Source organism: Zea mays, chromosome 4 (assembly GCF_902167145.1).
Source record: "Zea mays cultivar B73 chromosome 4, Zm-B73-REFERENCE-NAM-5.0, whole genome shotgun sequence".
Taxonomy (NCBI): domain Eukaryota; kingdom Viridiplantae; phylum Streptophyta; class Magnoliopsida; order Poales; family Poaceae; genus Zea; species Zea mays.
Genome location: NC_050099.1, coordinates 6,619,186 through 6,633,633, shown reverse-complemented (window position 1 = coordinate 6,633,633; position 14,448 = coordinate 6,619,186). Strand labels below are relative to the sequence as shown.

At 42.2% G+C, this 14,448-nt stretch overlaps 1 protein-coding gene across 1 annotated transcript; it reads right to left on the bottom strand.

Annotated features, from left to right (window-relative positions):
• Window positions 1-10,450: 10,450 nt before the first annotated feature.
• On the bottom strand, window positions 10,451-11,008 carry LOC103655052 (uncharacterized). The gene is made up of 3 exons (XM_008681865.2): window positions 10,743-11,008; window positions 10,573-10,668; window positions 10,451-10,502 (listed from the first exon to the last, which is right to left on the bottom strand). The coding sequence occupies exons 1-3, from the start codon at window positions 10,988-10,990 to the stop codon at window positions 10,451-10,453; spliced, it is 396 nt and encodes a 131-aa protein (XP_008680087.2). The 5' UTR covers window positions 10,991-11,008.
• Window positions 11,009-14,448: the final 3,440 nt, after the last annotated feature.

Sequence of the window (14,448 nt, the reverse complement as noted above, 5' to 3'; positions counted from 1 at the left end):
TTGCTCATTCTTGTGAACTTTACACTTTTGTGTCTTCTATTGAGCCATACAGGGTAAAGGATGCACTTATAGATCCAGACTGGGTGGTGGCAATGCAAGAGGAGCTCAAGAAATTCACGAAGAATGAGGTCTGGCATTTAATTCCACGTCCTAACCAAAATGTTGTAGGTACCACGTGGGTATTCCACAACAAACAAGATGAGTATGGTGTGGTGACTAGGAACAAAGCTCAACTTGTTGCAAAAGGGTATTCACAAGTCAAAGGTTTGGATTTCGATGAAACCTATGCACCCATAGCTAGGCTTTAGTCAATTCAAATATTACTTGCCTATTCTACTCACCATGACTTTAAGTTGTATCAAATGGATGTGAAAAGTGCTTTCCTCAATGGTACTATCAAGGAAGAGTTGTATGTTGAGCAACCTCCGACTTTGAAGAAAGTTAGTATCTTTCACATGTCTATAAGCTGTCAAAGGTGCTTTATGGGATCAAACAAGCCCCAAGAGCATGGTATGAATGCCTGAGAGACTTTCTTATAACTAATGGTTTTAAAGTCAGAAAAGGTGACCCTACTCTCTTCACTAAAACAATTGTCAAAGACTTGTTTATATGCCAAATTTATGTTGATGATATTATCTTTGGGTCCACTAACAAGTCATCTTGTGAAGAGTTTAGTAGAATTATGATATAGAAATTTGAGATGTCCATGTTGGAGAAGTTGAAGTATTTCCTTGGATTCCAAATCAAGCAACTCCAAGAGGACACCTTCATTAGCCAAACAAAGTACACTCAAGACATTCTCAAGAAGTTTGGAATGAAGAATGCCAAGCCCATCAAGACTCCTATGGGAACAAATGGGCATCTCGACCTCAACATTGGAGGTAAATCTGTAGATCAAAAGGTATATCGGTCGATGATAGGATCTTTACTCTCTTTATGTGCTTCACGTCCGGATATTATGCTTTCATTATGCATGTGTGCACGATTCCAAACCGACCCTATGGAAATCCACCTAAGGGACGTGAAAAGAATCATGAAATATTTAGTTTATACTCCTATTTTTCGACTATGGTGCCCCAAGGGATCTATCTTTGATTTAATCGGGTATTCTGATGCTGATTATGCCAGATGTAAGATTGATAGAAAGAGTACATCAGGGACTTGTCAGTTTCTAGGGAGACCTTGGTGTCCTGGGCTTCAAAGAAACAAAATTCAGTAGCTCTATCCACCGCCGAAGCCGAGTATATTGATGCAGGACACTGTTGTGCACAATTACTCTGTATGAGGCAAACTCTTAGAGGCTATGGCTACAAATTGAGAAAATTCCCTCTCCTATGTGACAATGAGAGTGCAATCCGTATGTCGGACAATCCTGTTGAACACAGTCACACAAAGCACATAGACATCCGTATCACTTCGTGAGACATCAATAACAACGAGGAGATATCATAATTGATTATGTTAGGACCCACAATCAGTTAGCCGATACCTTCACCAAGCCCCTAGATGAAAAGACTTTCAGTAAGCTTAGGAATGAACTAAATGTCTTAGATTCTCAGAACTTTGATTGAAATCTTGCACACATTGCTCATTTTTATACCTTTGATCATGGCATGTCTTTTTCATTTGGTATAAATGCATATTTCTTATTCTTCTTGTGCCAAAGCTAAGACCAATGTGCTTCAAACTGTATTTCTATACTTAGTCTTAGATTGAAAGGGAAATGGAGTTGTAGGCAAAGGCAAGGCTTCCACTACAATTTTGTCAGTATCATATACCCTTTGCACTACTCATGTATTTACATTCATATCTTTCTTGTTATAGGCCTCTAGATTTCTTTGTTTTTGGCGCTTAATGCCAAATGGGGAGAAATTAATACACCAAAGCAAAAGGACCACCACACCACCACCCTGTTTTCTGAAAACTTTTTTCTTCCAAATTGGAACTATTGTCAGTATTGTGTTTGCAAAAACCCTCACAGCTAAGGGGAGAACTTCTTCAGTGGGAGATTTTATTTAGTCAAAGGAAAAACATTTCAAAAAGGGAGAGGATCTCTCAAAACATGTAAATGCCTTTATAGCCTTATACTGTTGGCTAATTGCAAAACAATTTGAAAATACTTTTCCAAAAGATTTGCAAAAACAAGCCAAGCGGTGCAAATGTGGTCCAAAATTTTAACTATATAAAACACTCATATATACTCAGAACTGCTTTCATTTAAAGTAACTTATGCACATTTTTCAAAATGCAAACTAGCTACATTTCTACACTTTATATTTGCTTTGGTTTGTGTTGGCATCAGTCACCAAAAAGGGGGAGATTGAAAGGGAAATGGCCTTAACCATGTTCTATAATCGATTTTGGTGCTTGATGACCATCACAAATCTTATGGACTAACCAGTTTTCTTAGTTGATTATTTCTCAGGTGCATAAGTCTGTCTATATCAATTCTAAGTCGACTGTCTGGAATACCGTAGATTATTCCGGACAGGAGATGCTTTTTGGAAAATTCACTTGTGCGCGGGCCGTCCGTGCCCTTCCGGCGGACCGTCCGCGACAACAAGGTGTGCCTCGGATAGAATCTATGCAAAACTCGCATTTACACTATGGACTGTCCGAAGGAGAATAGAGCACCATCCGGGACCATGCTCGGACCGTCCAGCCTCAGGCGCGGACCGTCCGCTCGTTGAAAAACCAGAAAAACCCGAAGGTAATGGGTTTAGTAAAATGCATTTTAGCGTCCTCTCGAACCGTCCGGGGTGCACGGCCGGACCGTCCGTGACTGCTTTATCTGACATCTAACGATGTATTTAATGCACTTATAGCCATTGATATAGCTGTTACTGCTGACCGTTGCGATTTCAGCTGTTGTGGACCAAGGGCGGACCGTTCGGACCAAGGGCACGGACCGTCCGGTCAGCAGAAAGAAGGCAATGGCTAGGTGAAAGGGAATTAGGCTTACACCTATTTGCTAATTGATTTTGGTGGTTGAATTGCCCAACACAAATAATTGGACTAACTAGTTTGCTCTAGTCCATAAGTTCTACAGGTGCCAGAGGTTCACAATAAGCCAATAAAAAGACCAAGAAAAGGGTTCAAACAAAGAGAGCAAAGGACAACCCAAAGGCACCCTGGTCTGTAATTCACCAGACTGTCCAGTGTGCCAGCGGAGCAACGGCTACTTCACGGGCAACGGTCGTCTGCAACTGCATTAAATGCGTTACAGTGCGCGCCAGAGTCAGAGCACGCGCGGGAGGCGCACCGGACACTCTACAGTGCCTGTCCGGTGCACCACCTGACAGCCCAGAGGCCCCACAAGTCAGAACTCCAACGGTCGATCGCCAACGGTATGCTGACGTGGCTGGCGCACCGGACAGTGTCCGGTGGTGCACCGGACTATCCGGTGCGCCATGCGACAGCACACTTCCAACAGCCATATTTTGGTGGTTGGGGCTATAAATACCCCAACCACCCCACATTCAATGGCATCCAAGTTTCTACACTTCTACACCTTACAAGAGCTCTAGCATTCAATACAAGACACACCAAAGAGATCAAATCCTCTCCCAACGCCACACAAAGCTTTAGTGATTAACGAGAGAGATTTGTTGTGTTCATTTGAGCTCTTGCGCTTGGATTGCTTCTTTTCTTCCTTCATTCTTGTGAGTCACTCAATTGTAACCAAGGCAAGAGACACCAATTGTGTGGTGGTCCTTGCGGGGACTTTGTGTCCCGTTTGATTGAGAAGGAGAAACTCACTCGGTCTAAGTGACCGTTTGAGAGAGGGAAAGGGTTGAAAGAGACCCGGTCTTTGTGACCACCTCAACGGGGAGTAGGTTTGTAAGAACCGAACCTCGGTAAAACAAATCATCGTGTCTTGCTCTTTATTCGCTCACGATTTGTTTTGCGCCCTCTCTCGGACTCGCTTATATTTCTAACGCTAACCCGGCTTGTAGTTGTGATTAAGTTTGTAAATTTCAGATTCGCCCTATTCACCCCCCTCTAGGCGACTTTCAATTGGTATCAGAGCCTGGTGCTTCATTAGAGCCTAACTGCTCGAAGTGATGTCGGGAGATCACGCCAAGAAAGAGATGGGGACCGGCGAGAAGCCCATTACAAGCCACGAGAAGGCTTCATCGGGAGAGTCCCACAACAAATAGAAGGGGAAGGGAAAGGAATCCCCTTCACACTAGTCGCATCGGAGTGGCGTTAAGAAAAAGAAGATGAGGAAGGTGGTCTACTACGAGACCGACACTTCATCACCATCAACCTCCGGCTCCGATGCGCCGTCCGTAACTTCTAAGCGCCAAGAGCGCAAGAAGTATAGTAAGATACCCCTACGCTACCCTCGCATTCCTAGACATACTCCTTTACTTTCCGTTCCATTAGGCAAACCGCCAACCTTTGACGGTGAATATTATGCTAGGTGGAGTGATATGATGAGATTTCACCTAACCTCACTCCACAAAAGTATATGGAATGTTGTTGAGTTTGAAGTACAGGTACCATCCGTAGGGGATGAGGATTACGATGAGGACGAGGTGGCCCAAATCGAGCACTTCAACTCCCAAGCCACAATTATATTCCTAGCCTCTCTAAGTCGAGAGGAGTATAATAAGGTGCAAGGGTTGAAGAGTGCAAAGGAGATTTTGGACATGCTAAAGACCGCGCACGAAGGAGACGAGGTGACCAAGATCACCAAGCGAGAGACGATCGAGGGGGAGCTTGGTCGCTTCCGGCTTCGCTAAGGGGAGGAGCCACAAGACATGTACAACCGGCTCAAAACCTTGGTGAACCAAGTGCGCAACCTCGGGAGCAAAAAATGGGATGATCACGAGATGGTTAAGGTTATTCTTAGATCACTTGTTTTCCTTAACCCTACTCAAGTTCAATTAATTCGTGGTAATCCTAGATATACACTAATGACTCCCGAGGAAGTGATAGGGAATTTTGTGAGCTTTGAATTAATGATCAAAGGCTCAAAGAAAATCAACGAGCTAGATGGTCCCTCCACGTCCGAAGCACAACCGGTCGCATTCAAGGCGACGTAGGAGAAGAAGGAGGAGTCTACATCAAGTAGACAACCTATTGACGCCTCTAAGCTCGACAATGAGGAGATGGCGCTCATCATCAAGAGCTTCCGTCAAATCCTCAAGCAAAGGAGTGGGAAGGACTACAAAACTCGCTCCAAGAAAGTATGCTACAAATGTGGTAAGCCCGGTCATTTTATTGCAAAATGTCCACTATCTAGTGATAGGGGCGACGACAAGAAGGGCAAGAGGAGAGAAAAGAAGAGGTACCACAAGAAGAGGGGCGGCGACGCCCATGTGTGCCGCGAGTGGAACTCCGACGAGAGCTCCACCGACTCCTCCTTCGACGAGGACGCCGCCAACATCGCCGTCACCAAGGGCCTCCTCTTCCCCAACGTCGGCCACAAGTGCCTCATGGCAAAGGACGACAAAAGGAAGAAGGTAAAATCAAGATCCTCCACTAAATATGCATCCTCTAGTGATGAAGAACATGTTAGTGATGAGGAAGAAAATTTACGTACCCTTTTTGCCAACCTAAACATGCAACAAAAAGAAAAACTAAATGAATTAATTAGCGCTATTCATGAGAAGGATGATCTCTTGGACTCTCAAGAGGACTTCCTAATTAAAGAAAACAAGAAGCATGTTAAGGTTAAGGATGCTTATGCTCTAGAAGTAGAAAAATGTGAAAGATTATCTAGTGAGCTAAGCAAATGCCATGATATTATTGTCAACCTTAGAAATGAGAATGCTAGTTTAATTGCTAAGGTTGATTCAAATGTTTGTGATGATTCAATTTCCAATCTTAGAGATGATAATGCTAAATTGCTTGCTAGGATTGAAAAAATGAATGAATCTCTTGCTAGCCTTAGAAATGATAATGAAAAATTAATTGCTAAGGCTAAAGAGTTAGATGTTTGCAATGTTACAATTTCCAATCTTAGGAGTGAAAATGAAATATTACATGCTAAGATTGTTGAACTAAAATCTTGCAAACCATCTACATCTACCACTGAGCATGTTTTCATTTGCAATATATGTAGAGATATTAACATTGATGCTATTCATGATCATATGGCTTTAATTAAACAACAAAACGATCATATAGCAAAATTAGATGCTAAAATTGCCGAGCATGACTTAGACAATGAGAAATTTAAATTTGCTAGAAGCATGCTCTATAGTGGGAGACGCCCTGGCATCAAGGATGGCATTGGCTTTCAAAAGGAGGACAATGTCAAACTTAATGCCGGCGTGGGTCTGCGTGGGCTGCACATTAAGTTCGACGGTACCCACGTTCTTAAGGTTAAAGAACGTGGGTGAAAAAGAACGTGGGTGAAAAACGTGGGTGAAAGAACGTGGTTGAAAAACCGTCGAACTTAATGTAATAGGCCGTCGAACTTACCATAAGAACGTGGGTTTACCGACGAATATAGCCGACGGCGATTTTTGGACGAACTTAAAGAAGTAAGTTCGACGGCCCCCACGTTCTTAAGGTTAAGAACGTGGGTACCGTCGAACTTAACATTAAGAACGTGGGTACCGTCGAACTTAACATTAAGAACGTGTGTTTTTAAGTTCGACGGGGGCTGTCGAATTTAGAGAAGTAAGTTCGACGGTACCCACGTTCTTACTGTTAAGTTCGACGGGGACACGTGGCCGTCGAACTTATGTGGCCTGCGTGGGTCTGCGTGGGCTGCACATTAAGTTCGACGGTACCCACGTTCTTAACATTAAGAACGTGGGTACCCACGTTCTTATCCTTTTTCCAGAAAAAAAATAAAAATTACAGAAATGAAAAATTAGACAAACATAAAATCACATGCAACACATAATATCACATATAATATAGATTTCAAACACATGGATATATATTCATATCACAAATTCACACAAGTCCAAATACATAAGTTCACAAATTCACATAAGTCCAAATACATAAGTTCACATAAGTTCACATCCATAGTGCACATTTTTAGTTCACAAGTTCAAACACACAAGTTCGAACATTAGCTCCATCGCTCTCGATCAGAACATCGGATTGTTGTTCGTAGCTCCACCACTAGAATATCTATTTACACATAACAAGCAAATGGAAGTGACCAAGAAGCACATAGCAAAACTTGGAAGAAAATTAACAATAAAGATGCCATAATTTTTTTTCCTGAACATTGAGAGAGAGTGTGCAACATAACATTGAGAGAAATAATTACCTTCTCAGATAGTTCCACATCTCTTGAATTGCATTTCAATCTCAGGGCGTTCCTTTCAGCATCTATATGCTCTAACTGTCTTCTGAAAAGGTCCAGAACAGGGCCAGCCAAACTGCAGTGTTCATTCCAACAAAGGAAAAAATGATTGTGTGAGATAATGAGATCATTCCACATCAACCAACAAGACAATTGAAGAGGTGAATACCACTGCTGTAAGAATGTGGCTAGCCTTTTCCATTTTCCAGGACCATAGGCCGTTGACTCATACTCTTTGAGTAGGTCATCAAGGAGCTGCAGTTAATCCAGCAACAAGGACATTACCATAAACAATAATAAAGGATAAGGTTCTTGTCGATTAATTACAACAGCAGAGAAGTTTTTTGTTGTCTTACCCTGACTATGTCATCTAATTTTTCATTCGAACTGTTACATGCTGCTCGCACCTTTGATTCCATGTTCTGAACTTTATTAGAACATTGCAAGTCAGCCTCCAGAAAAGCATTCCTTTTGTAGTCCTGCATTCATGTGCTTCAACGTTAGCCAACCAACTCATATATTGTAATTTACTTCAGCAATTGGCAGGCATTAATCAATGTTCCATGTGAAAATAAAATAATAAGAAGGCATGCTGACTCAAAAGCAGCTGATGAGTAATGATAAGATCACCTCAAAGGCCTTTTTGAGAGAACTGTGAAGGAGCTTTTCAAATTTTGAACGAGCTGACCCAGCACCAACAGCAAAAACATTTAAAGCACTGTAAGCCAAAAAAAGAAGCCACATTGCTATAAGCAATCATAATATACCTGCCATGATGAAGAGATTGTAGGGACAACACCATTATTAATAGCATCAAGAAATGATTGTGTCAATCCAGCAAGGATGGGACCTGTCATTGTACTAGCTTCAAGTTGTTTTGGTCTTGTTCGGTCAAGAACAAATTTCATGAAACCATCCAGACCGGATCTGAACTCTGGACGGAAATTACTCAGTTGCATCACAGAAATTAGGAATTATTGCACCAACATCAATCTGCTAGAACAATATAATTATGCCAAAACGTGCATTATGATTCTGACTCACGTCATAAAGGGACATACATAATTTGTACATGCCATCAAACTGTTTAAAGTGTAAATATGTTTCAAGAGCAATCTACAGGTTTTACAAAAATATCACAATTCAAATCAGTGACCGAAGTTGTGTTAAAGACTGCCTTATTGGACTAGTAGTCTGGTACCATGTAAGTATATGTTATTACCATAAAAATGTACAGCTACCGGGAAAATGCACAAAATAATATAGTTTGCACTGCATCATACAAAATCTTCATTTTTCTGACTGGTACCTTAACCCACTACCTTCAAGAAAATTTCCAAACTTTTTAAAATAGTCCAATCCAATCAGAAATTCAGAATACATGGTCAAAAAATATATACAACAATATGTATGTGGGTACTTTGCTATTTGCGTAAATGAACTTAGGAAAAGTTTGAATCTAACCTGCAACATATGATATTTGCTGAGAATTTTAAGTACAAGACCACAAATAGCAGCTGTAGTTCAAAGGAAGAAATACTTACAGGAAGTTGATCAAGACGTTGGAGATCTTTCTCATTGTTCACAGGTTGCACAAGTGTAAAACATTCCCTGTCCGGAAAAAGTGCACGGATGGAGTCCCGTATCTTCCAGAACAACAAAAGAAGTATAAGTATAGTCCATACGTATAGTTACCAAGCACAAGTACAAAGCTACGTTTCACCCATGAAAATCTATCATACCGCATTCTTTGCAGATATGTCCCTTCCTCCACCTTGAACAGGCCTCAATGCTAGCTCTAGGTAATCTCGTGGAGTAATTTTTCTGTTGTCTTCTGCCAAATCTAGATAAAATTCCTGTAGTAAAGGAAGCACGGTGTCATCGGCTCGTCGCACACCAAAGGTGTCTGATGCATAACAGGGCCCCTGAGGTTTATGTTTGACGGTTTATAAGATGATGTGCAGCTAGGGAATAGCCAAAGCGTTCAACGTTCAGTATACATAATTAGTATAGGAGAAAAGGAATGAAATATATTACTCGCAACAACCAAACAAAGACAGGCGAGAACTGCCCAAGTTCGGATGTAGTGGACCTTCCACCTGAGGCCTGGACACGTATGTGCTTTGTCATATCTGTGACCAGCGAGAGACGATCCAACGCAGATTCATCTATACCTCCCATCTAGAAGAAATAGCAGCACGCTCGGAGGTTAGCGTCCTTCAGATAAAAAAACTAAAGCACCCTAAGTAGTCTACAATACCCTCCTTGTTCAAACTTCCAAATGTGACTAATTCGTCCAAGTTTGACCGGTTCTTTTTATTCACTTTTTAAAATCCAAAACCATATTTAAAATATATTATATGCTAAACAATATCACAGTAATAACTAACTATAATTATGATTTTGTTAATAAGACAAGCCGGTCAAATTTGGAGTAAAAAAGTAAAACAAATTATAAATTGGAATGAGTGGAGTATTAGGTGGCGTTTGGTTTGCCTAAATGTAACACAAATGGATTACATGGATATTGATACTTTTGGTTAACAACGTCTGAACACCTTACTAAATCAGCAAGGATCGATGCTATTTCTATTTTATTAGTACATAAAGGGACATCTATACCATGATCACCCATGAGAGGCGGGATACATGGAATACTGGGTTGAGACCATTGTTTACTAGGGAAAATTGTACAGGCAGATGATACTTCAAAGAGCAGATATTATAAGTTGCTCTTAGAGATATTAAAAGTTGCTCTCTCAGCTATTATATGTACGTAGAGCAAGACATCCCACATCAGCACCCTACTATTCCGTTCGCAAAGAAGTAATTTTTTTTCCAGACATCTAGGTAACTGAACTGACATATATACAAATAAGAGAAGAGGGTGAATAAGATCATAAGACTGAAACTAATGAAGGCTAATTGCCAACACAGCATATGTACGTAAGAGCACACATGGACTGGGAAGAAATTGAAACTGTTGGGCCCGCGAAAACAGCATTCACGATTTCAGGCTCTGATGATGGTGCAGGTAGCAAGGGTGATTGGAAGCTGCTGTAATGAACAAATCAGTAACAACGTGTGAGTTTAAGTGTGATCCATACCCAGCACTAGTGGTGCCCCGGTGCATTACAGGACACTACTTTTCATTAACAAATCAACATAATCCTATCCTTCAGCAACTGCAATTTTACAAAGTGCTAATGCTGTTATCGGTGACCTGGTACATTTTTTAATTCGTTTTTTAGCCAATGCAATCCAATATCCAAGAACACACAGAACACCGGTACATTTCCTGCACAAGTTTATAAGGATTCTGAACCTGACAGCGTGTTCCAGGGACAGGGTCACAATCTCCCCAGAACGGCGAGGAGCTAACAAGCAAGCTAACAATCCATCGAGCAGGAGCAGGGGAAATCATAGAACAAAAAAAACGATGGTCGGTCGGTCGGGCATATACGGTACCCTGCTGTTCCGCTGGAAGGAGTAGCGCAGCTCGGGGTCGATCTCGTCCTCCTCGAAGTCGTCGATGGTGAGGTCGAGGTCCGGGCGTCTGCTCCAGGGCACGCTCATGGTGGGCATCTCCTCGGGGTTGCTGGTGACGCTGACCTTCCCCTCTCGGCTCATCCTTGCCGCGTCCTCGTCCTCTGCCGCCTCCCCCGTCCTCCATGGAGCCGACGACAGCAGCTCGTTCCACTTCCGCCCCATCCTCGCCGCCTCTCTCTCCTTTCCTCTTCGGCTGCGTTTGGACGGTAGGAGGAAGAGGATGAGACGATGAGGTTATCGACTGCGTGGTGGGCCTGGGCGGGCGTGGTCTTTTATGGGCTGGGTCATCCTATATCAGAAATGGCCCAAACGGCATAGCTTGGCCCAAACGGTCTTTTTGTTAAGTTCGACGGTGTCAAGTTGGCCCACGAACTTAATTTAAGAACGTGGGTACCCACGTTCCTAAAATGTTAAGTTCGACGGTTTTGGCTAGGGCCCACGAACTTAATTTAAGAACGTGGGTACCCACGTTCTTAAAAAACCCATGAACTTAACTAATGTAAGAACGTCGGTGCCCACGTTCTTAACAAAACCCACGAACATTTATCAGTTTCTTGTAGTGGCCCCTCCTAAAAGATTGTCTAATTTTGTTAAGGGCAAGGCTCCTATGCCTCAGGATAACGAGGGTTACATTTTGTAGCCTGCCGGTTATCCCGAGAGCAAGATTAGGAGAATTCATTCTAGGAAGTCTCACTCTGGCCCTAATCATGCTTTTATGTATAAGGGTGAGACATCTAGTTATAGGCAATCAACCCATGCAAGATTGCCTAAGAAGAAAACTCCTAAGGCATCAAATGATTCTAACATTTCTTTCAAGACCTTTGATGCTTCTTATGTTTTAACTAACAAATCCGGCAAGGTAGTTGCCAAATATGTTGGGGGCAAGCACAAGGGGTCAAAGACTTGTGTTTGGGTACCCAAAGTTCTTGTGTCTAATGTCAAAGGACCCAAAACCATTTGGGAACCTAAAATCAAGAACTAAACTTGTTTTGTAGGTTTATGCATCCGGGGATCAAGTTGGATTATAGATAGCGGGTGCACAAACCACATGACCGGGGAGAAGAAGATGTTCTCCTCCTATGAGAAAAACCAAGATCCCCAACGAGCTATCACATTCGGGGATGGAAATCAAGGTTTGGTCAAAGGATTGGGTAAAATAGCTATATCTCCTGACCATTCAATTTCCAATGTTTTTCTTGTAGATTCTTTAGATTGCAATTTGCTTTCCGTTTCTCAATTATGCAAAATGGGCTACAACTGTCTTTTCACAGATATAGGTGTTACTGTCTTTAGAAGAAGTGATGATTCAATAGCATTTAAGGGAGTGTTAGAGGGTCAGCTATACTTAGTAGATTTTGATAGAGCTGAACTCGACACTTGCTTAATTGCTAAGACTAACATGGGCTGGCTCTGGCACCGCCGACTAGCACATGTTGGAATGAAGAATCTTCACAAGCTTCTAAAAGGAGAACACATTTTGGGACTAACAAATGTTCATTTTGAGAAAGACAGGATTTGTAGCGCATGTCAGGCAGGGAAGCAAGTTGGTACTCATCATCCACACAAGAACATCATGACGACCGACAGGCCGCTTGAGCTACTTCACATGGATTTATTCGGCCCAATAGCTTACATAAGCATCGGCGGGAGTAAGTATTGTCTTGTAATTGTGGATGATTATTCTCGCTTCACTTGGGTGTTCTTTTTACAGGAAAAATCTCATACCCAAGAGACCTTAAAGGGATTCTTGAGACGGGCTCAAAATGAGTTCGGCTTAAGGATCAAGAAAATAAGAAGCGACAACGAGACGGAGTTCAAGAACTCTCAAATCGAAGGCTTCCTTGAGGAGGAGGGCATCAAGCATGAGTTCTCTTCTCCCTAGACCCACAACAAAATGGTGTAGTGGAGAGGAAGAATAGAACTCTATTGGACATGGCAAGAACCATGCTTGATGAGTACAAGACTTCGGATCGGTTTTGGGCCAAGGCGGTCAACACCGCTTGCTACGCCATCAACCGGTTGTATCTACACCGAATGCTCAAGAAGACATCATACGAACTCCTAACCGGTAAAAAGCCCAATATTTCATATTTTAGAGTTTTTGGTAGCAAATGCTTTATTCTTGTTAAAAGAGGTAGAAAATCTAAATTTGCTCCTAAGACTGTAGAAGGCTTTTTACTATGATATGATTCAAACACAAGGGCATATAGAGTCTTTAACAAGTCCTCAGGACTAGTTGAAGTTTCTTGTGACGTTGTGTTTGATGAGACTAATGGCTCTCAAGTAGAGCAAGTTGATCTTGATGAGATAGGTGATGAAGAGGCTCCGTGCGTCGCACTAAGGAACATGTCCATTGGGGATGTGTGTCCTAAGGAATCCGAAGAGCCCCCACATGCACAAGATCAACCATCCTCCTCCACGCAAGCATCTCCACCAACTCAAAATGAGGATGAAGCTCAAGTTGATGAAGAAAAAGATGAGCCACCTCAAGATGACGACAATGATCAAGGGGGAGATACAAATGATCAAGACAAGGAGGATGAAGAACCAAGGCCGCCACACCCAAGAGTCCACCAAGCAATCCAACGAGATCACCCCGTCGACACCATCCTCGGCGACATTCATAAGGGGGTAACCACTAGATCTCGTGTTGCACATTTTTGTGAGCATTACTCTTTTGTTTCCTCTATTGAGCCACACAGGATAGAGGAAGCACTACAAGATTCGGATTGGGTGGTGGCGATGCAAGAGGAGCTAAACAACTTCACTAGGAATGAGGTATGGCATTTAGTTCCACGTCCTAATCAAAATGTTGTAGGAACCAAGTGGGTCTTCCGCAACAAGCAAGATGAGCATGGTGTGGTGACAAGGAACAAAGCCCGACTTGTGGCCAAGGGTTATTCACAAGTCGAAGGTTTGGATTTCGGTGAAACCTATGCACCCGTAGCTAGGATTGAGTCAATTCGCATTTTACTTGCCTATGCTACTTACCATGGCTTTAAGCTTTATCAAATGGACGTGAAAAGTGCCTTCCTCAATGGACCAATCAAGGAAGAGGTCTATGTTGAGCAACCTCCCGGCTTTGAAGACAGTGAGTATCCTAACCATGTGTATAGGCTCTCTAAGGCGCTTTATGGGCTCAAGCAAGCCCCAAGAGCATGGTATGAATGCCTAAGAGATTTTCTTATAGATAATGGCTTCAAAGTTGGAAAGGTCGATCCTACTTTATTTACTAAAACTCTTGAAAAAGATTTGTTTGTATGCCAAATTTATGTTGATGATATCATATTTGAGTCTACTAACGAATCTACATGTGAGGAATTTAGTAGGATCATGACACAAAAATTCGAGATGTCAATGATGGGGGAGTTGAAGTATTTCTTAGGATTCCAAGTTAAGCAACTCCAAGAGGGCACCTTCATTAGCCAAACGAAATACATTCAAGACATTCTTGCAAAGTTTGGAATGAAGGATGCCAAGGCCATCAAGACACCCATGGGAACCAATGGGCATCTTGACCTCGACACGGGAGGTAAATCCGTAGATCAAAAGGTATACCTGTTGATGATTGGCTCTTTACTCTATTTATATGCATCTCGACCGGACATAATGCTTTCCGT